The following is a 24784-nucleotide window of genomic DNA, read 5'->3' as shown; positions in this document are numbered from 1 at the left end:
GGAAATCTAAGCAGTGAGGAAACACAGTTGCATTATGTGTGAAAGAAGATATGTAGGTAACAAGGAACAAGTATCTGATAGGACAGATACTGAACATAATTGAACCTGTCTGACATTTCACCCAGGCTGATTGTTGTCCTCCTGATCTAAATTTGTGGGAAGAGAGATGTTGAGTGTCATCTGCCTAGCCTGTTTGTTGTGGACTCCTGGTCTTCTGTCTTCAGCTGCATAGGGCTGTTGGAGCCTGGCAGGCTGTGCTGTGGTTTTTCTTGGTGAAAATTTAACCTGTGTGACCCATGTGCCATCAAGAAAAGCATACCTTACCTTGGCTAAAGTCTTCTAACTGTACAAGTCTGGAGGCTACCCTGCCTGGAACTCTTGAGCATGCCTGCTACTGCAGCATTGGCTGGGCAATTTCTCTGGGTATAAGGAATTTTTCTTTCCCTGTAAGTGGAAGAGTTGGAAAATGGAGGAAGCCCAGGAGTGCTGTGAGCAAAGTGATGGCAAGCTGCATCAACAATTTTTGGGTAATGCTGCAGATCTGGCTTTTTCTGCTTTCATGACAGTGTGCTGTGCCATTGCTTTTGTGTCTTCCCGTGTGCCCTTCCTTGTGGCTGGGATGTGGTGCAGCTGCCAGCATCACCTGGCTTCTGTTCAGGCAGAGCACACCTTGCTGCCTACCCAGAGCACAAGCAAGGTGGGCTTCCTGACTGTCAAGCTCAACTGCAATTTTTTGTGGTTTTCTTGCTTGATTGTGATAATCTGTGTAGACAAAGTACTTCAGGAATTTGGAGCTGAGGTCCACTTGGAGGCATGTAGCTAGTGGTGGTCCCCAGGGGTCCGTACTGTATCCAGTTCAACATCTTCATTAGTGACCTGGATGAAGGTACAGAGTGGACCTTCAGCCAAATTGGGAGGAGGGACTGATGCCCCTTCAGGCTGTGCTGCCTTCCACTGCGACATGGACAGCCTGGAGAGCTGGCAAAGGGCAAACTAATGAGTTTCAACAAGGGCAAACACAGACTCCTGCATCTAGGCAAAAATAACCCCCTATACCAGTACAGACTAGGGGTTGACCTGCTGGAAAGCAGCACCATGGAGAAGGACCTGGGAGTCCTGGTGGACAGTAAGTTGCCCATGAGCCACCACTGTGCTTTTGTGACCAAGATGGCCAATAGCATCCTGGGTTGCATTAAGAAGAATATGGCCAACAGGTTGAGGGAGGTTCTGCTCTACTCTGCCCTGCTGAAGCCATATGTGGAGTATTGTGTCCAGTTCTGGGCTCCCCAGTTCAAGAGAGACAGGGATTTACTGAAGGGAGTCCAGCACAGGGCCAGTAAGATACTGAGGGGACTGAAACATCTATCATATGAGGAAAAGCTGGGAGCCACAGGCCTGTTTAGCTGGAGGAGACTGAGAGGTGATCTTATTGATGTTTACAAATATCTGAAGAGTGGGTGTTGAGAAGAAAGTGCCTGTCTCTTTGTAGTGGAGCCCAGTGATAGGACAAGGGGCAGTGCATACAAACTGGAACATGGGAAGTTCCACTTAAATATGAGGGAAAACTTTGCTGTAAGGGTGCTGGAGCCCTGGAGCAGGCTGCCCAGAGAGGCTGGTGGGGATCTCCTTCTCTGGAGGCTTTCAAAACCTGTCTGGATGTATTCATGTGTCACCTGCTCTGAGTGGTGTTTTGATTCAAGTGAAGCTGTTGGTACTGAGAGGTGTTTGTTCCAGTGTGTTAGGTGTTGGTCCTGTTCTTCCCTGTCTTACTCTTTTCGTTCTCATTGCAGGTCTTGATGCAGAGTTGTCTTACGTGAGGAATGATGTGGTTAATCACTATGCATTGTCCTTCAATCTATTAATACCCAGTGAGACCAACAATCTTCACTTCAGCTGGCATGCTAAATCCAAGGCAAGCAGGCATAACTTCTGTGTTATCTGTATTCTGTAGTGAATGCTCAAAATCGTAGAATCAGTGAGTGTTGGAAGGGACCACAAGGATCATCTATTTCCAACCCTCCTGCCATGGGCAGGGACACCCCACACTAGATCAGGCTGGCCAGAGCCTCATCCAGCCTGGTCTTAAACACCTCCAGGGATGGGGCCTCAACCACCTCCCTGGACAACCCATTCCAGGGCTTCACCACTCTCACGGTGAAGAACTTCTTATAGTTTCATAGTTTCATTCAGGGTTGGAAGGGACCACAAGGATCATCTAGTTCCAACCCCCCTGCCATGGGCAGGGACACCCCACACTAGATCAGGCTGGACAGAGCCTCATCCAGCCTGCTCTTAAACACCCCCAGGGACGGGGCCTCGACCACCTCCCTGGACAACCCATTCCAGGGTTTCACCACTCTCATGGTGAAGAACCTCCTCCTCACATCCAGCCTGAATCTCCCCACCTCCAGCTTCATTCCATTCCCCCTAGTCCTATCACTACCTGAGATCCTGAGAAGTCCCTCCCCAGCCTTCCTGTAGGCCCCCTTCAGATACTGGAAGGCCACTTCATGGCTTTTTCAAATTTGCACACATTAGCATATGCTGGGTGCAAAAGAATTGTGTGGTTGCAGGCAGCAAGTTAAGGTAATGTGTATCCAAATAGTTCCTGTATTCTTTTGGAAAGGTTAAGCATGTTTTGGCCTGCAATGGTATTGAACAGAGTGCAAGCCAGCCTTTCTACCTTATACCATATTCTGCCTTCACAGGCAGTTCAGTCACTTGCTCTTTTGAGCAGGACCATTGAAGGAGTTTCCTTGTTACAGCTTCTTCCAAAAGCTACCTGGATCACTGTCCCTGCCCTGAGTTTCTTTGGGTGTTTTGAACTTTTGGGTGAATTTTCTTTGAAAATAAGGTGGTAGTGGTTTGTTTTGTTTTGTTTTTGGGTTTTGTGTGTTTTTTAATTTCAAGGTATTTGACATTTCTTTTTACTACTGCAGAAATTTCTTACCTGTTTTCTCTCTCTCAACTGTTGTTACAGGTTGAGTATAAACTGGGATTTCAGGTAGATAATCCCCTGGCTATGGCTGTCCCCCAGGCCAACATTTCTTTACAAGGAGAAGTTCCTCGGACCCTTTCAGGTAAACTTCCTACCCTCTAGAAGTGCCCAGGTAGTGCTGATGCTAATAATACTTTCTAGTGGTTCTTTTCTGTTCTTCCCCGCCCCCCCTTCCAAATGTATGTAGGGTTGCATAAGAGCATAATTTCCTTCTATTCAACATCTTATGTTTGCAGGTCTTCTGCAACAGTTATGACATTGCTAAATGGGTATTCTAGATTGAGAGTATTAGCCTGAGAGTAATACTTTCTTCCCTTTGTTTAGTGGAGGATATAGATTTTTCCTGGGAAGGTAACACTTTTTTCAATGTATATGTACACCCACAAGGTTCTTGTTCTCTTTCACCAAAGATGATGATAAACAATTGCATGGCTTTAAAAATCCATTCATTTCCCTAGCCTGTAGAGGTGACATTTCAAGATGTGTGGGACTTGTTGAATGCATTAAAAAGTTTATGGCAAGTTTAAAACTGAGAAAGCCATTTTGAATATATACTAGCTCCTCATAGAATTTATACTAGAAACAACTGCATTGGTTTCAGATGTGCAAGTGATCATCATTCATGCTTGCTGGAGTAGGATTCCTCACTGTCTTGTGCTCTGTTAGACCCTTAAGGGACTATAAAATAACATAGTGAGGTTTTGGTTGCCTACTTCTTTTTTGTGTAGAAGCAGACACTGAGGAATTCAACTTGTTACAATAAATTGTACAGGTATATAAGCTAGAAAGTAAATGATGTTTTAGTTTAAGCTTGGATTCCAGTCAGATTTGTGGAGACAAAAGCATTTCAACTTCATGGCTGCAAAAAAATTGTACTGTCATAGCATTTGACAAAGCAATGAGGAAGACTCAGTTTTCTGGTATTCTGTGCTAATGGAGGTTTCTCTTGGGACAGCACTTTAACTCCAGGGCTAATGGATAGTTCATGGTCACTTATCCACAAAGAGAATTTTAGGAATCTGCAAAGCTGTAATAAACAACTCACATAGATTTTAAATAAGCCTGTGTCATAGATCTAAATAAATCCTTTGCTCCTTAACTAGTTGTCTGAAGTGGCAAGGTATGAAAACAGCATTTCTTAATAGCACATTCTTTAGAGGTGTACATTATAAACATAATTTTAGAAGAACCTTATAATTTAAATGTGCCTTCACCACAATGTCTGAAATGTGCTTGGACTCCATTGTAATGCTGCTTTTGTTGTCTGTTTGCAGTGTTTCGTGTTGAACTCTCCTGCACTGGCAGACTCGACTCTGAGATCACAATACTAATGCAGCTCAACTTGACAATAAGTTTATCAAAAAACATCACAGTTTTAAATTTCAAACGAAGGAAAATGTGCTACAGAAGTAAGACACTCCAGTTTTACATATGAAAAAGCTTTTAGTGTTGAAGAGTGGTAGGAAAAAGGGAATGGGATGTGAGTAACAGTTCCTGGGAGTGAATGTTGGAGAGGGTAAGAAGAAACCAGGTGACATTTTGCCTTCCAGAGATGAATGGGGACTTGGTAAAAGCAGAGGCTGAGTAATGAATTCCCCAAGTGCTCTGCTACATTGACTGACCTTATTATATACATAGCAAGGAGCATTCTCTCTGTTGTGCTTGGAAGGAAGAGGCTAGTTTCCTCGAATCTGCAGCACTCTGTTCAAATTGTTCTAAGTATTGCTCAAAAAAATCTAGAAATTGTGGTTAGGTATTTAAAGTGAAAATCTAGAGCTAGCTCTGTTCCTGAAGTCATTCAATAAGTTTGGAAAAGACCTCAAAGATCATCAAATCCAACGTGTCACCCAGGACCTCATGACTACTAGACCATGGCACCAAGTGCCATGTCCAATCCCCTCTTGAACACCTCCAGGGATGGTGACTCCACCACCTCCCTAGGCAGCCCATTCCAATGCCTAATGACTCTCTCTGTGAAGAACTTTCTCCTCACCTTGAGTCTAAACTTCCCCTGGCTCACCTCTTTGGAAAAACAGATCTGTTTTTCCATGAATGAGGCAATTAAATTCCTGTGAAGGTCTACAATTATAAATGTATACCAAACTTAATGGTTTTCTCTTAATCTGTTTAGAGCATGAACCAGAAGTAAAATCTCCAGCATCTGATAAAAACAGTAGCAAGGCTATCTGTAAGTAAATCAGAGTATACAACTTACTTTGGATGTGAAAAAGGAAAAACTTGTTGTTTCCACAGCTTTTCCCTGTGAAAACACTCCCAAGGCAGTCTGTACTACACTTAGGCTCTTAGTGGGGTTTGTTTGTAATTCTTTTAACTGGGAATATGTATGCAAGTGAAGTGGAAAAAAACCTCTTCCAAGTTTCCTAATGCCTTTTTTAAATCACATCTTAGGGGCTCTGGCTTCTGTATGTGACTCTGATCTATTTTGTTGACTTTAAGACTTGTCTGGGCCTAATTTGTCAGTACTAAATGAATAGGATGAGCTAGTTTATTTTATTCATAGTATCAGTCAGGGTTGGAAGGGACCACAAGGATCATCTAGTTCCAACCCCCCTGCCATGGGCAGGGACACCCCACACTAGATCAGGCTGGACAGAGCCTCAGCCAGCCTGCTCTTAAACACCTCCAGGGATGGGGCCTCAACCACCTCCCTGGACAACCCATTCCAGGTCTTCACCACTCTCACGGTGGAGAACTTCTTTCTCACATCCAGCCTGAATCTCCCCACCTCCAGCTTCATTCCATTCCCCCAAGTTCTATCAGTACCTGATATCCTGAGAAGTCCTTCCCCAGCCTTCTTGTAGGCCCCCTTCAGATACTGGAAGGCCACAATTAGGTCACCTCGGAGCCTTCTCTTTTCCAGGCTGAACTGCCCCAACTCTTTCAGTCTGCCCTCATAGTTTCATAGTTTCATTCAGGGTTGGAAGGGACCACACGGATCATCTAGTTCCAACCCCCCTGCCATGGACAGGGACACCCCACACTAGATCAGGCTGGACAGAGCCTCCTAGGAGTGGTGCTCCAGCCTTCTCATCATCCTTGTGGCCTGATTCACTTCTCTTCTAGCTGAAAATATCACTGACTGTGCTTGGCTTCTGTAGTACTCAAAATGTAAACATTTTTGCCATAATGCTTTTGGAAAGCAGTGGAGCAAATTTTCTGGCTCCTGCACCCTTCACATGCACACCTGAGTGGCAGGGCACCAGGGGAGAGCCTAGGGGACAGTACTTCTGTCCTCCTAACATGTCAGTCTGCTGGGAGCTTAAGAAATGTTCTTTGTTGGCGAGGTGGTTTGAGGGTTTGTTTTTCATTTGGGGGTTGTTTTTAATTTTTTTTACTTTTGAGAGAGGTTCATTAACTTTTCCCCCTTTTGTTTCAGTCGATCCTGTAAACACAGCTCCCACCACTTCTACCCGCGTGTTCTATATCAGCGTGGGGGTGTGCTGTGCTGTCATATTCCTGGTAGCAATAATACTGGCTGTCTTGCATCTACACAGCATGAAGAGGATAGAGCTGGATGACAGGTACGTGTGTAAGCTTTTCAAGTGCATTTGTGGGGTGCACTTACTCAGGTTTGTGGGAGTTCTGATCTCAAAATGAGCTTTCTCTAGTAGCTTGCCATTTCTGTTCTTGATGTCAAGCTGTAGCAATTTATTACCTGGGTAGAGTTGTGGGATCTGCTACACTGCAGAAAGGCATCAGTTGCAGGTGCTCTACTGTTCGTGGGGTGGGAGGATTGTGACTGGGCTTTTGTCAGAATAGTTGTGTGGAGGACATACAGTGGGGAATTATGGGCAGGACTGTATGTACAGCAGTTGTCAGGATTGAAGGAAAATGTGAGAGATAGCTGGGTGCACTGAAAATACTTAGGTTTCTTAACAACATCTACAGGGGATTGTATGTCATTTTTCTCTGTTTAGATTGATTTACTGGCGTTCACTTTGGCTTTAGGGTAAAGTCTGGGGGTTACAGCTGATATAAAGCTGAAAGTGTGGCTCTCTCCCAGATGTGTTTTCAATCCAGAAAAATCAAATTGGCACATGTGTGCAAAAAGGACTTGGAATGCGAACCCAAGGGCAATATGGTCAGCTGAGTGAGGATTAAAGGCAGAGGCGGAAAGGAGGCTGAAAAAGCAGGTGGACTGAGGCTGTACAGTTGCATCAGATGCAACTGTTCAGAAGCAGCCAGTTTTGAAATGGAATACTTTGGAAAACAGTCATGCCTGTGGGTCATCCATGCCAAAAGGATGTCTTGAACTGTTTCTGTACCTACCTGCAGCCTCTCAGCATAGTTCTGCCTTTTCATTTTCCTCTCCACTCATATGTTTCATTCTCTTTTTCTTTCTGCTATGTACTCCTCTGGTGTTCCCAGACCACTTGTTTTTAGAGGGTGTCAGTGTAGTAAGTAGTAATGGTTTCTTGAGATCTGACTAACCAAATGACTTGTCAGCTTTCCTCAAGTTATTTGTGCTTATTTGTCTTTTAATCAATAGAAGCTGTTAAAGGATGTGCAACTTGCCTTAATTCCAAAGGGAAACCATTATGTTTATAGAATGTGCTCTTAGTGTCATCTATGAGGATTTGAGAGGCCATCTAGCAGCATGATAAATGTCCTTTCATCCACTCCATGGTGCTTGATTTCTGTGGACACACATGCTAAAAATTCATCTAATATTAATACTCTGTGGTTTGTAGCTATTAAAGAATGTGCTGAAAATCAGCATATGGCCTTCTGAAAATTTCTGGAGAGCTTGTGAAGGTAGTGGGGTTTAGTTGTTCAGGGACCTGTGTGGTGACTTGTTTTTTAATCACAAAGTTGCTGACCAAACCCTGATTGGGCTGTTGGGTAAGAGCTGTGGTCCACTAATGTTGTGGTAAAAGTGTAGCAAAGGCAAAATGTGACTGAGAACTGGGATCTGTGGAGTTTTGTTTTGAGAATGGACAGCATACATAGGAGCCAGCAAAGAGATTGCAAGATGATCTTTCAGTGCTTGCTTGAGTAAGCAGTTCAGTGTGCTGTGATTTAACATTGGTGTTATGCACTGGCATTACAATGAGCACTGGTTGCTTGATGCAGCAACTAGCAAAGAAACTCCTGAGAGAAGAAACAACTTTTGATTTGGTTTTGAATAACACCCCCAAAATGTTCCTGCAAAGGTGTTCTCAAGTGAAGATGATGATGTTGTTGGGGTTAGTGTCTTCCTGGAGAACAGACTGAAAAAAACCACTGCTCTTGTGCTTAATTAAAAAAAACCAAGCCACCAGCAGAAACCAACAAACTAACAACCCCTCACCCAACCCAGAACTAAATAAAAAGGAGGGCAGCTCTTAGATGGAAGCTAAATCCAGGCAGCTGAGTTTACAAGGCTGCACATAGACTCTTTAAGATCTTCATATCAAAAACTCCGAGCAAATGGTTGCATACTTTCTATAGAAGGCACTTGAAAGAGTGCCAAAGAAAATTGGCATAGTTGAACAGCAGGATAATGGAGGTTATTAAGAGCAAGAAGATCTCTTTTGCAAAGCTGACATGGTATACAAGTGAGAAAACTCAGAGAGCTCATAAACATGAGCAAGGTAAACCTAAAAACCAGTATAAAGCCAGCAAAAAAAGCTATTTTTTCAAACTTGCACTGAGCATAAAAGACTAACTTCTTTTTCAAACTTGCCTGCAGCAGGAAGCCAGCCAAAGAAATCTGCAGGGCTAATAAGTGATCAAGTTACAAAAGAAGGTTCCAGCTGTAGCAGGAAAGCAAAATGCAAGTTCTGCATCCATGTTCAATGCAGTGGCCATGCTGGGATGCTTTGGGCAGCACTCGTGTTGAGTGAGCTTGTAGATGCAAAAACGTGAGCAGTTGAAAGAAACAATAAGCAGTTGCCAGCATCAGAGAAAATAAATTCAAAAACTGTAAAGAAAGTTGAAGTGGAATAGCTAGACCACCAGTTGTGGCTGTTAACCTTCTTTTAAAATCTACACTGGAGCCCTACAACTGAGAGATAGTGAATGTGGGAATGGTGTAAAAATGCTTCCCAAGAGAGATTGAGGCCAGCTGTAAATCGGTAAGCCTGATGCTTGTGTTGTGAGAATTAGTAGGTTTTGTTTTAAAGGAAAGCTTCAGCAGGTGTATCTGTGATTATAGTATAATGGGGAAGCATTGACTTCTTGGGCTTTTAGAGGAAGCCTTGCTTTAAAGCTCAAAGTGGTCCTCGAGGGCATCACCAAACATGTCTAAAAATCGTACGAGAATGCCTAGTGCTGCTTGGTCAGTGCTCAACAGCAGCCCAAGAGGCAAATGGCATGTTGATTATTTGGTAATGCAGAGGCTTGTAGCCAAAAATAGTATCTTCTTTGCTCTCCCAGTACAGCCAGCTGAAGTGGAGAAGATTTTAAGTTTCATAAAAGGAGGGGATGTTTGTGTGTGTTTGGGAGGGAGATCAAAAAAAGCTTCTCTGGCTCTGCCACCTGAGCTAGTAAGAGGTACTGTTTGCCTGCAACTTTCTCACCTCTTCTTAGGCTATTATAACTACAGCTTTTTGTAGGAGAGAAAGCCATCCTGCTGTGATTTAGTCTGTCATTTGCTTGGCTCTTGAATACTATATGCAGCTATATAGTTGTTCTACCTGAAGAAGATATGTCAGAGTATGTTTTAGCTGCTTCTGAAAGAGGCAACAAATATCAATATGGACTGACCAAGTAAGGTTGGGCAGTTTGGCCTATAAAAGAGATGAGGCTGATACAGGGCAAACAACAGTTTGCTACACATAACTAGGCAATCTCTTTTCCATGTGCTGTAGTACAGGAACAGGCAGCAGAATGAGCTAGCAGCTTGCATGGCCAGAGCAAGCAAGAAGAGGTCGCTGCAGCTGAAAATGCTAAGTTAAGCTTTGCAGAGTGGTAGGAGTGCCTCTCTGTTTGGGCCAGGCTTCTGTTTTCAAACCCATGTAGTCTTTGGGGATTCTCAAGGGGGGTTGGTACCATGGAACAAATGCACACATGCCTTCTGTGGAATATAATAGCCATGGTGTTTCTGGTACCTCAAGGTGGTTCTTGCAATAAATGTTTTGTGTCCTTGGTTTTTTTTTTTTTCAAAAGTGGGGAAAAAGGACTGGAAAATAGAGCAGATTCTGCAAAACAATTAGGAGGAAGTTGTTCACTCTTAAAGGACAGAAGTGCTAAGATTTTTGAGTTACCTGAAATAGTTTGGTGTGTGAGAGACTTTAAAAATGCCATTCTTTCAAAGTCTAGCCTGAAAATCTGCCAGGTTTAACTTTGGTAAGTTAATTTTGAATGTATTGCAGTGGTGAGTAGTCATGTTTATGTCCTTTTTTGTTTTAAAACAGCATTAGTGACAGCAGTAGCTCACAAGGTTTATCCCAGCCTTCCACACAGACAACGCAGTACTTGAGAGCTGACACACCAAACAATGCAACGCCAGTAACCAGTAAGTGTTAATCTAATTACAGACCCTTGCAGCAACAGACCTTCTTGGACACAGATGGAGTGTTTGGAGATAGAGTTTATACCAACTCAGTGTGAAGCAGAAGAGCACAAATAATCTCCTGGCTCTGTTGTGTGTGTGTGTGATTTTGTCCAGCCATGCCACAGACAAGACTGAGACCTCCTTAGGTATTGGGGTCCAGGAGTCATCATCTGAGCATGATACTGTTTTGCCTGGTCTGTGAAGCATATTTTTTCTTAGCACTGGGAAGATAACTGCATAATGCATTGACATCACAGCATGCACTGAGTTGTCAGGGACCTTTGGAGGTCATGTAGTCTAACCCCCCTGCAGTAAGCAGGGACATCCTCCACTAGATCAGGTTGCTCAGAGTGTTGTTGAGCCTGACCTTGAATATCTCCAAGGATGGGACCTCAACTACCTCTCTGGGCAAGCTGTTCCAGTGTTCCACTACCCTCATGGTAAAAGACTTGTTCCTAAAATCCAGTCTAAATCTCCTCTTCCCTACTTTCAAACCATTGTCCTTCATCCTATCACTATAAGCCTTTGTAAACAGTACCTCTTCAGTCTTCTTGTGAGCCCCATTTAGCAGTTCAAGCACTCCAAGAAACTGCCAAGCTGAAATAGTACTCTGACACTCCTAACCTTTTCCTAACCTGTTTTCATCTCCTGTCAATTTTTTTCCCTCTCTTCCATAATGCTCCATAAAACATAGAATCATTTAGGTTGGAAAAGACTTAGTAGTGCTACTGAGCATTCCAATTCATGAAGGAGCACTGCAGAAATGTTACTGTTCAGTGTACTACTGCCTTTTCCTTTTTCCCTCCTCCCATGTGGAAGCATGTGTTCATCTAAGACTGAACTGGTAACTTTGGGGAAAATTTTGGCTTTCTTCTTTCTACAACTATCTGAAAGGAGATTGGAACAAGGTGGGTGTTGGTCTTTTCCCCCTGCTAACAAGTGATAGGATGAGAGGAAACGGCCTCCTTGCACCAGAAGAGGTTTAGGTTGGATATTAGAAGAATATTCTTCAGTGAAAGGGCTCTCCCCTGGAACAGGCTGCCCAGGCAGGTGATTGAATCCCCATTCCTGAAGGTGTTTAGAGGATGTAGAGATGTGGTGCTGAGGGCCATGGTTTAGCATCAGACTTGATAGTGCTGGATAATGGTTAGACTCAATGATCTTAAAGATCTTTTCCAAGTGAAATGATTGAGTCTGTGATTCTAGTTTCTACTGTATTTCTCGGGGGGGGAGGGGGGGGGGGGGGGGAGGCCAACAGAGGATCTCTTGTCATCTGAGTTCATAATTCTCTTGCAAAGAGCTGCTTGAAAATTCCTTTAGTGGAAGCATTAATGTTAAAATTAATGAATAAAAAATTCCTTTCCACAAATTTTGGGAGAGAGCTCAGCATGCAGCTGACTCCTGAACTAGTTTTGCTTCTTGCTACCCAGAGTCACTCCCCAACCTTCTTATTTTTCCATCTCTCATCCCAGATAATGTTGTGCTGTTGATGTGTCCTGGCAATCTCAGGTTTTTAGGTTGGCCCTCTTAAGTGACACTGGTTAATTTGAATATGACCCCTGGAAACTCATTACTGAGCCTGCCAAAATGGCATGTGGTTGCTGTGGCCAGTCCACCTTGTTTCAGAATATCTCTTACCCATTTTGGAACATCCCTGGTAGCATAGGAAACAGTCAACATGGAAGAAAAATGGTTGCATGCACAAACTAAACAGAACATTCTTAATCCTCCCACGGTCATGTTAACTTTTGTCAGTTATTTTTAAATTAAAAACAATTGCTAAAGTGATTCCCAAGATTACAAATCCATAAATTCATGAACTTGGGTAAAAATATTCAGTCCTTTCTGACTGCAGTTGTTTTGAGTATTGAGAGGTCTAGAAGTGCCAGAAGAGGGCACTGGTAGTTTTGATTGTATTCTGCTGAGGTAAGGCATCTCTCTCACTCCAGCATGGATTCTGCCAGCCTCTGCCTGTGCTCTTTATTTCCTTGTTGTCAGGGAAATGTAGGGTCATGTTCATCAGCTTCAGCATGTGAGGAGTTTGGGTTAGTGGTGTTCACAGTGAGACCCAATCTCTTTATTCCTCTGGGATGCTTTGATTATTGTTTCCCCTGCAGATTATTTTATTCACATGACTTCTCTTGTGTCATTCATTGTTCAGTACTATAGTTCTTTAAAGATGAATACCTAATTTTTCAAGTACATGCTGTCACCAGTTTTTGTACCTGTAGGTGGTGCTGAGGTGAAGCAATGTGCTTGTGTTCTTATTATAAGGGTATTTATATTGGTTGGTTTGGCTCTGCTGGCTCCTCAGGTTATCCCACGTTACGGATAGAGAAGAATGATCTTAAAAGCGTCACTCTAATGGAAGCAAAAGCTAAAGTCAAGGACATAGCCATCTCCAGGGAGAGGATAACTCTAAAAGATGTGCTCCAAGAAGGTATTTATGGGACTCAGACCCTTGCTGGCTACAACATTGTGTATTTATTTCTGTATTTCTAGCTGGATTTTTCTGCAGTTAACCATGGATGGTGTTTCTCCTATTCATAGGAGGAGAATAATGAATGATGTTTGCATTTGGGGTGTATATGGGGATGGTAGTGTAGGGAAAGCAGTTTCCACAATTCATTAGAATGGGAGAGTGACTGTGCTTGGGACATCATTTAGCTTGTCTGTCTTAGACTAATCCTTTCAATAAAGGAAAGGGTTAGATGGCTTAGCAATAATAATCAGGTGGGACTGTAAGTGGCAAAGTAACTGAGGTTACTGGAGGAGAGCTGCTCTTAACGACCCCAAAAAAATCACAACAAAAAGCCCACAAAAAACCTCAGTTGTCTAACCTGGTCCTCTGAAACATGCTAGCTTCTGATTTGGAAATCTAATTAGCAGATGCAATGTTTGCTCTGATATGCAAAATGCAGAGCATTTGGGATTCATTTGTCCTATTTAATGCTTATTTTGGAAGCTTTCATACAGTGTTAATTGGTTCTTGTTGATACTGAATTTGGGAAATAGGCTTAACTATTTTGGGGGTTTTATCATTAATCTTTGCTGCTGCAACTTCAAGTATGTGTTCCCTGAGCATCATGAGAAATCAAACTTTCCAAAGCTAGAGGTCTGAGACACTCATCCCTTGGAGGCAGAACTGTGAAATGCTTTGCATTACTCTCTGCAAATGCTAACACTCCCCACTTAATGTGCTCTGCTAAATGTCCAAGGAGATGGCTTTGTGCTCCACTCCAGTGTCTGGTCTGCAAAAAGCTTCCTTTGTGTTCCTCTGTGCTGTCTGTTGCCTGTAGCTGTGATGTTAAGTGTCTAGAAGTGACTCTGTCCCAGCTACACTTCAGATGTTTAGCACCGAGTGACAGAGCTGCACTCCTCTTGTAGATGTGGCTTCAACAGCAGGAAAGTGCCATGTGGACCCAGTTAATACTGGGATCTTGGGTTTTGACCTCCAACTACTATCTGAGTCTGTCAAAAATCTAAGTAGTCAGAGGCCTAGAATACAGAAATTCATCTCTGTGAGAAATATTTTGACTGGAGAATTCCAGATTGCTTGGATGAGAAAAAGTCAGAGCTGGAGTTGTTAGTGCAGGTGGCTGAAAGAGAGTGACCTGCCACAAACAAACCCATACTCAGTTGATGTTGCTGCTGTCATTAGTTCACTCTCATGCTTGTGCCTGTATGTTTTAGTTGTCTAAAACTTCCAGCATTTACTACATACAGTTTTGAATCCACCTCATAGTGGAGGGGTGCTGGTGTTCTGTATTGTTGACTTGATGGGGCGTTTAGGCCTTATGCTTTAACTGCTGTTCTTCCTAACTTTCTGCATGGCTGATATCTTTGAGGGTAGTGTTTTCTTAGTAGATATTAAGTTCTCTTAATGATACCAGTGTACTTTAGCCACATAATACTGATTGTGTGTTCTTTTCACAGGCACGTTTGGGCGCATTTTCCATGGGATTCTGATAGAAGAGAAAGACCCCAGTAAAGAGAAACAAGTGTTTGTCAAAACTGTTAAAGGTATGCTCACAGAAAGGAGAGGCTTTGTGTCCACTTGTTGGAATGCTGAGTGTGTCAAAGCTGTCTGGAAAAATAAATCCCTCCTACCTGCTATGAGCAAATGGCTAATGTTTGAAAAGCAAAGGCAATTTGAATGCTGCTCTTAGCCCGAGAGAATGAGGATCTTATGTGGAAGAATATTTTCCACCAGTGCCTTCAGGTATTGCATCTTGAATAGTTTAGCTTATAAGACCCCACCTCAAGTACTGCATCCAGTCCTGGTGTGTGCATCATAAGAAGGAGACACAGCTGTTGGGGTGAGTCCAGAGGAGGGCCACAAATATGACCCCAAGGGCAGGAGCACCTCTGCTATGAGGATAGGTTGAGGGAGCTGGGGTGTTCAGCCTGGAGAAGATAAAACGTTATAGCTGCCTTCTAATACCTGAAGGATTCTACAGTAAGGTATGGAAAGGGACTTTCCATAAGGGTGTCCAGGGACAGGATAAGGGGGAATGGTTTTAAACTGAGGGAGAGTATGGGGGTGGTGAGACTCTGGAATAGGCTGCCCAGGGAGGTTGTGGATGCCTTCTCCCCAGGGGTGTTCAAGGCCAGGTTGGATGAGGCCTTGAACAACTGAGTCTAGTTGAGAGGTGTCACTGCTCATGGCAGAGAGGTTGAAGTAGATGATCTTTCTTCATGGAAAGAGTGATTTCCATTGGAATGGGCTGCCCAGGGAGGTGGTGGAGTCACCATCCCTGAAGGTGTTCAAAGAAGGATTGGACATGACACTTGAAGCCATGGTTTAGTTAGTCATGAAGTGTTAGGTAATAGGTTGGACATGATGATCTCTGAGGTCTTTTCCAACCTGGTTGATTCTATTATTCTATGATCTCTAATGTCCCTTTCAACCTAAGCCATTCTATGATTCTAAGTAAAAATGTGTTTTTATTTTTCCCCCCCTAACATGTCATTGTTGATTCCAGTCACAGCCTTTTCCTATAAAAATTGCTAGAAAAGGCAAATGCAATGCAGCTTATAAACCTTTTATGAGCATGTGTTGAGGTGGAATGTCCATGTTCTAGCTTAGACTTCTTGTTCCCTGTCCTGTCACTGGGCACCACCAAAAAGAGCCTGGCACCTTCATCTTGACACCCATTCCTCAGATATTTATAGACATTAGTAAGATCCCAGTAAGCATGTTGTTGAAGTGATTTAAATTGTGACAGGTAGACTTGAAAACCAAGGTAAGTGTATATGAAAATCATTTTATGTATATCCCTTCCCCTGTGCTTGTCTTGGTAAGAGTACCAGCTGTGAGTCATCAACATAAGCAATGTGAAATTAGCCTCCTTTCCTCTCAAAAAATCCTTACCTCCTGAACATCTTGGTGTGGCTGAACTGTAAGGTAGGATGGTACCAATTGCTTTGTGGCCAACAGGAAGGGAATCTGTCAGTAAATCTGCCTGAGCACCGAGTCAGCCATCAGAGCCATAACTATGTCCTGGACCAACTGTTTGTGTTGCAGCTGATGGGACTTGGGGGTGAACAGCAAAACTTTGCTGCTCTCACTTTTCCTGCTCTTTTCTCTTAAATGTCCACGTGGGCATTCCCAGGTTCAGAGGGGCAGTAGTCTCTCTTAATCTTGTAGTCACAAGATGCTTCCATTATTTTTTCAGGAGTGCCTCTGAGGCAGTAGACTTTCATTCTGTAGCACTTTTCCTCCCTGTTGAGGCAGAGAGGACTTCTCAAAAGAGGTATGTTGCCCCTTTGGAATATGTTGGTAGCTAGCATTTAGCATGATGGTGACAGCTGGAGCTGTGCCTGCTGAAGCTGTCATAGCCTTAACAAAAGCATATGAGAAAACTGTTAAAGGCAAGTCTTTTCTTGCAGTCACTTCTAAAAAGAAGTAAAGGAATGTTCTGTGTAACTTTTTTTTTTAACAACAAAAGTGTATTTCATTCTAGTGTTTTGGTGGATTTTCCTGAAATCTGTCTCCTTCTGTTGCTCCTCCCTGCCAAACAATTGACTGTTGTTTTGCTTTTACTTGACACAGTTTCCAAAAGACTTATCCCATATCCTGTGAGCCTGGTGCTCCTCTGTGTTCGAGGCAGTCATCACCAGTTAGGTAGTGTATCACTCACCAATGTTACCTTCATCTATGGTCTCCTTTGCTGCATTACTTGGTGGTTCTCTGCCCTGATTCAGAATCAACAAATGCTGCAGTTCTTGTGAGCCTCAAAATTGTTGAGAGAGGGCAGTTTGACAGCTGCACAGCACTCTTCAAGTGTGCTTGCTTTTTATAGCACTGACAAGACGACATGTATTAGAACAGATCTTATTTTAGGAGCCTCCCATCACCACTTAGCTAAGCTTTACCAAAATGAGGCTTCCAGTCAACTCTAGGAGCTGCATTTCTCCCTCACAATGGTCTGTATCTTTGACATGGTGTGCATCTTGATTCCTCTAGCCCTTCCCTTTACATGGAAATATTTGCTGGCTGTGGTGAACTGGAGCATGGCCCTAAGGGAGTAATGATATTCACATAATTATTGTCTGTGGAGAGCTTCTCGGCTTCAAAAAGGATCTATATGGATGATGTTTATAATAGATTTTGCTGATACTAGCCTGTGAAGTAACACTGGCTTGGCCAGCAGAACGTTGCTAGGAAAATAAGTATAAACATCCCTATTTGTCCTTGCAGTGCTTCATTTGCAGTGCTTCGTCTTCCTACCCTGGCTGTCATTGCTGTGTGTACAGCTGGGTCATGTAATAGGTTGGGAATTTGATCTGCTTGGGTTAAAACACCCCCAAAAAAAACAAAACTGCAAAAATTCTCTCTTAACCAGGCTTTTTGCTTGATCTTGTTCATTCTGTAACCACACACAGACACTCTTGTTTTGGCACAAACACAGGAGTCGGGCAGGACTACAGAAGCATGATGAGTATGAGAGCTATTAAACTGCTGATGGAGGAATAGAATAGAATAAACCAGGTTGGAAGAGACCTTCAAGATCATCTTGCCCAACCCATCATCCAACACCACCATATCAACTAAACCAAGCACCCTATCAAGTCTCCTCCTAAACACCTCCTGAGATGGTGACTCCACCACCTCCCAATGGGCAATCATTCTCTCTATGAAGAATTTCTTCCTAACATCTGGTCTGAACCTCCCCTGGTGCAGCTTGAGACTCTGTCCTCTTAATCTGGTGCTGGTTGCGTGGGAGAAGAGACCAGACCCCACCTGTCTACAACCTGCCTGCAGGAGGAGAAGCTGGACATGAGCATACAGTGTGTGCTTGCAGCCCAGAAGGCCAATCACATTCTGGGCTTCATCAAAAGACGTGTGGCAAGCAGATAGAGAGGGGTGGTTCTGCCACTTTACTCTGCCTTGGTGAGACCTCATCTGGAGTACCATGTCCAACTCTGGAACCCTCTATACAAGAAGGACATGGACTTAGATGAGGGCCATGAAAATGATCAGGGTTTGGAGCACCTCTGCTATGAAGACACACTGAGGGAGCTTGAGTTGTTCAGCCTGGAGATTAGAAAGTCTGGGGAGACCTGATAGCAACCTTCCAGTATCTGAAAGGGGCCTACAAGAAGGCTGTGGAGGGACTGTGGAGGGGCAGTGACTTCAGACTAGAGGAAAGCAGATTTAGGCTGGATGTTAGAAACAAGCTCTTTACCATGAGGGTGATGGAATACTGGAAGAGGTTGCCCAGGGAGGTGATTGTGGCCCCATCCCTGGAGATGTTCAAGGTGAAGCTCAACGGGGCTCTGGGCAACCTAATCTAGTGGAGGATGTCCCTGCTTACTGCAGAGGGGGTTGGACTAGCTGTCCTTCAGATGTCTCTTCCAACCTGAACCATTCTATGATCTTTGTTGCTGAAGGCAAGAAAGGAGCCTGAGGGTTATGGAGAAGAAACAAGGCAAATGTATTTTGTGTAGCTATGTTATCCAAACAAAAGAACTACAGTCTGCTCCAGAATTGTCTTGGTTTTCCCAGTGGTGCATTCTGAAATTGCCAAAAAAAGAGAAAGTCTAGTGGTGTCCTGAATGACAGAAAATCATGGGGTGAGGTGTTTCAGATCTTTGGGAAAATGTGAGCTGAAACTCTTGTAGCAGGTGCTGTGAGGAGGAGTAACCTTCTTGAGAGAAAAATCATCTTTCTCTTCTCACCAGAGCTCAAAAGCTTAAGACATTACATTGGCTGTTTTGACCTTAGGGTAGTTGCTCTGGCTTTAAATCTGGAATTGCCAATAGAAGAAACCCTTTGAAAGGAGCACACCTGGACATGGTAAATATTGTCAGCAGACTTGTGCACAAAGCAGAATTTCATGGTAGAATCGTAGAATTTTAATCATTAGGGTTGGAAGGAACCTTTAAAGACCCTCTAGTCCAGCCCCCTTGCCATGGGCAGGCACATCTCTCACTAGATGAGAAACTCACCAAGTGAAGAGACCATTGAGAAAATGTGGGAGACTAATTTCCAGGAATGTATTGTAGTCTCTGTTTTCTCAAGCTGGGATTGACCTATTAGGTCAGGCTCTCAAAGGCCAAGTTGGATCCTAATAAAGCAACATCAGTGCAGGAGGCAAATAGATTGAAGTTCACTTGTTTAGCATTATTTAACTAGTTTCTCCTGCACTGCAGGGTATTGTCTGGTGTCTTTCATCTGAACCATTCATCAAGTCATTGAAATTACCTTTCAACTGCTTCATTGATTACTTGCTCCCTAGCTCTTGATGTGACTGAGAAGTTGGAGACAATTCTCTTGAAATCTCAGTGCCACATCTTTGTGAAAGATGGGGGTGAATTCTACCTTCAAACTCTTGAGTGCCAGAAGTTGATTCCACATCTCTTAGAAGAGGATTCTCTTTCACCTAACTGTAGTGCACTCCAGAGAGAAGTTGTAACATGCCCTGGGTAGTGACAAAGCTCCTACCTGCATGTTCATGAAATTCATTAATTTGATTTATAATGGGGTTTTTTAATGCTGTATCATCTAATGATTTCGAGTGTGTCTGGATGTGCCTGAGTTTTTCATTAGAGACAGTGCTCTCTGCTAAAGGGAAGAGCTTAAAACAAAAGTACAGTTAGCTAGGAGCTCTAATAACTTCGGGAATACAAAGATCACATGCCCTGGGCAAAAGGTGTCACTTGTTCCTACTTTCTGTAAATCCTTAGTGTTGAACATCTGGTTGTTTTCTTGTCTTTGCAGCCTACATCACTGTGTGTTTATTTGCTAGTTGTTACGAAAGTATTATCTTCTTTCACATTAGACTTTTCTGTGGACAATTCACCTCTGTTCTTTCTTTAAGTGGACATTCATGAAGATGTCTCATTACCAGTGAGAAGGAGGTTATCTATGCTGTATTTGGGATATTGGAATCCATGGATCCATACAACCTGAATAAGTTCTTTCTTAGAAAGATGACAGGTTCAGCCGGCACTTGTTTCTTGCTTTACTGCACAGTGGAACTGCTTCATGAGATTGTGACACTAGACTTCCCTTTCCAACAGCAGGTTTCCAATTGCTCTCAAATTGGAAGTGTTTCTCAAAGCTGGCATTGCATCTTATGCCAATGATTAATAGATCTTTTCTGCCTTTATATGGCATTGAAGAGACTTTCTTGTGAATCTTCTAGATCACCTGACATCAGAAGAGGAGGAAAACACATAATTTTCACCTTTGATTTAAAGAACATACTGTTTAATGGTGCTTTTCCTGTGAAGGAGAAAACTCTTTGCAAAACAAACAGAATTGTATTATTCCAGGAACGTACACAGCGAGTCTGAGTTATGTGGAGCCCTGACTCATTTAGTACCTTCTGGCCAAGGTACATTTTTGTTCAAAACAACTGATTGTGCTGTTCAAGATAACCTAACTGTTTCCATTTTCATGTTCTAACCACTTAACATTTTTCTTATGTACAAGGAAGGAGTGTTTGAAAAGAAACCACCCAAGAAAACCATTAGAAAACAAAGTCATGGTTTAAGTGAGAACTTTAACTCTTTAGGACTTAATCATTCTAGTAACAAAGCTTTGATTTTTGTTTGTATCATCACAGGTCACTAAAGGACTCTTTCAGCCTTCTTGGGTACCTCCAACATGATACTTTTAAAGATGTTTATTCATTGTTTATCTAAGATGGAATCTGAAAGTGCACCCACATAGACAGTATGGATCAAGATGCTGTAATGGAAGCCTTAGAGAAGGACCCTACCATGAATTTATCTGCTGTGTCTCAAGACTGCAGCTGCCTGTGGAGTATTTGTAGTAGTACACAAGACTTTTCTAGTAGGAGTCAAAACATGCACGTTGCAGGGCAAGTTTGTGTTGAGTTGTAGATAAGAGGAAACAAATTACATGTTAAATGGTGTATGTTAAACCAAGTGGAACTTAACTGTCCATAGTGTGCAGATCTGTTACCACCTTCATACTTCTGATGTCTGCTTTGGCCTCCTTACAACCTAGGCTAATGCAAGGTGGTGACCCTGTAGGACTTCCTCAGAGTTAGGAGGTGTAGGAATAGAAATCCTGAGAACGTAAGCTATGCAAAGCAGGGGACAGCAATAGGCATACTTGGGTGACTTGTGTTAACCATGTTGAAGAGTTTCTTGGTCATGTTAGGCATATATTCTACCCCAACATGGAGCATACACAGTTGTTCCCAAGCAGCCATTTTTAAATTGCATTGATTTCACATGTCTGGGCAGTCAATTCTTAAAAGTGCTGCCTTGATGAATATATATATAAAAAAAATTGAGTTTGTGCCTTAAGTGTACTGTATTTAAGTTAATTGTTAAAGTATTTAGCCTGCCAAAACCAGAGTACAAGATCCTGTTTCTATAGAAGAAAGTTTATGACCAAAACAAAGAAATGAAAACAAAGTAAGACCAAACCAACCACACAAGCAACAGCAACAACAAAAACCCCCCAGAAAATCCCACCAAACCAAAACACTGCTTCTAGGCTGAGTTACATTCTTAAATGCCTTTGTAAAGGAAGATACTTGAATTGAACAGCTCTGCTATGAGGATAGGCTGAGGGTGCTGGGGTTGTTCAGCCTGGGGAAGAGAAGACTCCGGGAAGACCTTATAGCTACCTTCCAATACCTGATGGAATCCTATGGGAAGGCTGGAGTGCAACTTTTCATAAGGGCATCTAGCAATTGCACAAGAGGGAATGGTTTAAAGCTGAGGGAGAGTAGGTTTAGACTAGATCTTAGGAAGAAGTTCTTCAGTATAAGGATGGTGAGACTCTGGAACAGGCTGCCCAGGGAGGTTGTGGATGCCTCCTCCCTGTGGGGGATATTCAAGACCAGGTTGTTGAGGCCTTGAGGAGCTGAATCTAGTTGAGAGGTGCCACTGCCCATGGCAGGGAGGTTGGAGCAGATGATCCCTGAGGTCCCTTCCAACCGAAGCCATTCTGTTATTGAATATAAATAGCCTTGGTACTAAGGTTGGAGGAGATACACTGCTCTGTTGGAATTATTACTGTGTAGTAAACACTTTTGAGTTGTGTATGTCCTGTGCATGTTAACATGTGGAAGATTTGAATTCTGTAGAATGTGTGGTTGCTTTGTACAGCAGATTGGCTCTGCTATCACACATCAGTGCCTCTAACTGAATGCCTCTGTAGCTAGCTAGACTTGAACATGCACTAGAACACCTAAACTGAAGCAAGATGTTTTTCATTCAGTGGCTGGCAGAAAGCCACTGGATGAGCTACTGGCTTCCATGGTAACTTACCACTAATCATCAGGGCCTCTTGAAGTTTTAAACTGTTAGCATTTTTGTGTCTGCTTTTCCTTCTACCTCTGAAAAACCAGATTGGATCATGACTACTTGCATTCATGAAGCAATTCACCCTTCTATTGAAGGGAAAGTCTGAAAGTGTCTCCTAGCAGCATTAAAAATGTCAAGCACAACAGACATGAACTCAGCATAGTCATGGAGTGTTGAGTTTCTTTGGAAAAATCCAGACTTGTATAGAAGGGTTAAGCAGTATTCAGGCATGTATTGTCTTTGAACTGGATTGAGTTCTGCCCTAGGAGAAGTTTGACGTAATTGCTCTGCCAAAGCAGCTGTAATTAAAAAGGCTGTGTTGATACTGGGAGCATGTCTTACCTGAGGCTGAACACTTAGGGCAGTTCTAGTACTATACTCTCGCTTCCTCTGGACACAGTCTGACTGTTGTGCCTGCCTGTATGCTTTTCACCCTCATATGACTTGATTTTGTAGAATGTGTCACAGTATATTTGGTAAAGACTGCAAGTGTGAAAGATAGTAAGTGTAATACAAGCGTTGTGAGAACAGGTAGCCATGTAGAAAATGACTTGTGTAAGTCTCCCGTTGCTGGGGAATGTTAGGTTGCACTAGGAAAGAGAAGGAAGTTTACTTGGGAACAAATGGTCCAAAGGTGAGAAGAGCTTCAGGTAAAACTTTTTGTTTTGTTTTTGTTTTGTTTTAATCTTCTTTTTCAAATGTGTTTCCTGACAGCAATATTTATCAGAAACCCTAGACTTCCTGGGTGTAATGTTTGTGGAGCTCTTTCTGATAGGCATGCTGAAAGATATTGTTGTCTGTTCCAGTCCATGAATGGTCTCTGGAATGACTTCTTTCAATTTTGAAACCTTTGGTTTTATTTCTTTTAAGACTCTGCTTTGTCTTTTGCCTGAAGAAACAGATTTCAGTGACCATGCTGATAATCTAAAGTCTCTAAGTTGTAGTGCTGTGCTTTGCTGTTTTAAGAATCTAGGAGGTCTGACTTAGAATGTTGTTCTTGAAAGCCATCCAACTGATGGTGTAACCCACTGCAATATCCAGGTAATGCTGCTTCTCTTCTTTAGTAAGTAATTTGAGGTGTGGATTGACTCTTCCCATATGCTATGGTTTGAGCATAAAGTAGTATGCTCTGCAGTTGACAGGAGTGCACAGTTTCAGAGCAAGGAAATTGCTGCAGTGTTGGTGTCATGACTAAACAGCATGGAGATGTTTTCTCGTGTGAGTGTCATCAGTGCTTCACATGAGCCATGATGAACAAAGCTTTTAAAATGCAGTTTTATAGATGAACTTTGAGAAGTTGGTAAAAATTAAGTGCCCTTTCTCCTCATAAACCAGGAAGGGCCTCAGCATGTATCACAGATGCCAGAATGGTGTGGAGATTAGCTTTATATAAAAATAGCAGTGCCAGGAGCCCTGTTGTGCCTCACTACATACAAATAACCTAATACCATGAGAGAAACTTGTAGGCGTATCAAAGCTGCTTGAAATCTTAGCTTGTTCTTGCTCTGTGCCTTGGGGTACACTTTCACAGCCAGGCTTTTGGCACAGTAAGGTTAAAAGCAGTGCTTTAAAAGCATCTTCCTAGCTCTGGAATGCATTTGCATCCATCTCAAATAGTATTGTAGAATGATTTAGGTTGGAATGGAGCTCCAGAGGCCATCTAGTCCAACCCCCATGCTGTGAGCAGGGACATCCTCCATTAGATCGGCTTGCCCTGAGCAGTGTTGAGCCTGGCCTTGAGAATCTCTGAGGATGGGGCTTCAGCTACCTCCCTGGGCAACCTGTTCCAGTGTTCCACCACCACCATGGTAAAGAACTTCCTCCTAACATCCATCCTAAATCTCCTCTTCTGTAATTTCAACCCAATGCCCCTCATCCTGTCACTACAGGCCTTTGGAAACAGTCCCATTCAGCCTCCTTGTAGGCCCTCTTCAGGTACTGGGAAGCCATATATATACCATATATAAATAGTCTTGGTTTTAAGCACTTTTGGACAGTTGGACTTTTTTGGTCCTAACTGAATATCTAGAGTTACTCCTAAGTATTCAATCTTTTTCCTAACTCATGTGCCCTGAAGTCTGTGCTGTGCAGCTGCTCAGCTGTTGGTGAGTGATAGCCTTGTGAAAACAGATGATGCTCTTCAAGGGTGCAGAAGCACTAACCTGGCTATACCTCATGATCCTGCCTGATGGCAGCAATCCATGAATTGTTGAGCACAGATGTATTCTTTATCACAAATATAGTGTGACTGTCTTGGAGGGAAGTTTAGCCTTTTTAGGGCTTTGAAGAAGTTGTGCAACAAGCCCTTGTTCCCTTGCCCTCAGGTGTTCAACTTAAACTCAGGACTGTTTCCTGAAGCACAGATTTTAATGTGGGAAGTGACAGCTTCCTCTGTTGTGGCTTTCAGGTTGCTATTCTAATTTAAGAGGTTTCTGACTCTGTAGGAGGCTTTCCCTCCATCCCCCACTCTTCAGCTGCAAGTGTGGCAGTGG

General features: G+C 43.0%; 1 protein-coding gene across 2 annotated transcripts in view; it reads left to right on the top strand.

Annotated features, from left to right (window-relative positions):
• The window catches only part of RYK (receptor like tyrosine kinase), a 57449-nt gene that overhangs the window by 12662 nt on the left and 20003 nt on the right, over positions 1-24784 (top strand). The window contains exons 2-9 of one of the 2 annotated variants that reach the window (XM_068164073.1): positions 1791-1912; positions 2981-3080; positions 4273-4407; positions 5130-5186; positions 6396-6540; positions 10357-10458; positions 12803-12936; positions 14433-14519. In XM_068164073.1, coding sequence (XP_068020174.1) covers positions 1791-1912; positions 2981-3080; positions 4273-4407; positions 5130-5186; positions 6396-6540; positions 10357-10458; positions 12803-12936; positions 14433-14519 — 882 coding nt within the window. The remainder of the gene's footprint in view (positions 1-1790; positions 1913-2980; positions 3081-4272; positions 4408-5129; positions 5187-6395; positions 6541-10356; positions 10459-12802; positions 12937-14432; positions 14520-24784) is intronic. The other variant, XM_068164074.1, reaches the window with a different exon arrangement.

The sequence above is a fragment of the Melanerpes formicivorus genome, unplaced genomic scaffold (genome assembly GCF_026170545.1).
Source record: "Melanerpes formicivorus ecotype bairdi unplaced genomic scaffold, bMelFor1.0.p_v2 SCAF_76, whole genome shotgun sequence".
Classification (NCBI taxonomy): Eukaryota; Metazoa; Chordata; class Aves; order Piciformes; family Picidae; genus Melanerpes; species Melanerpes formicivorus.
The sequence above is the reverse complement of the archived record's forward strand: the minus strand, read 5'-3'. Positions and strand labels throughout refer to the sequence as shown.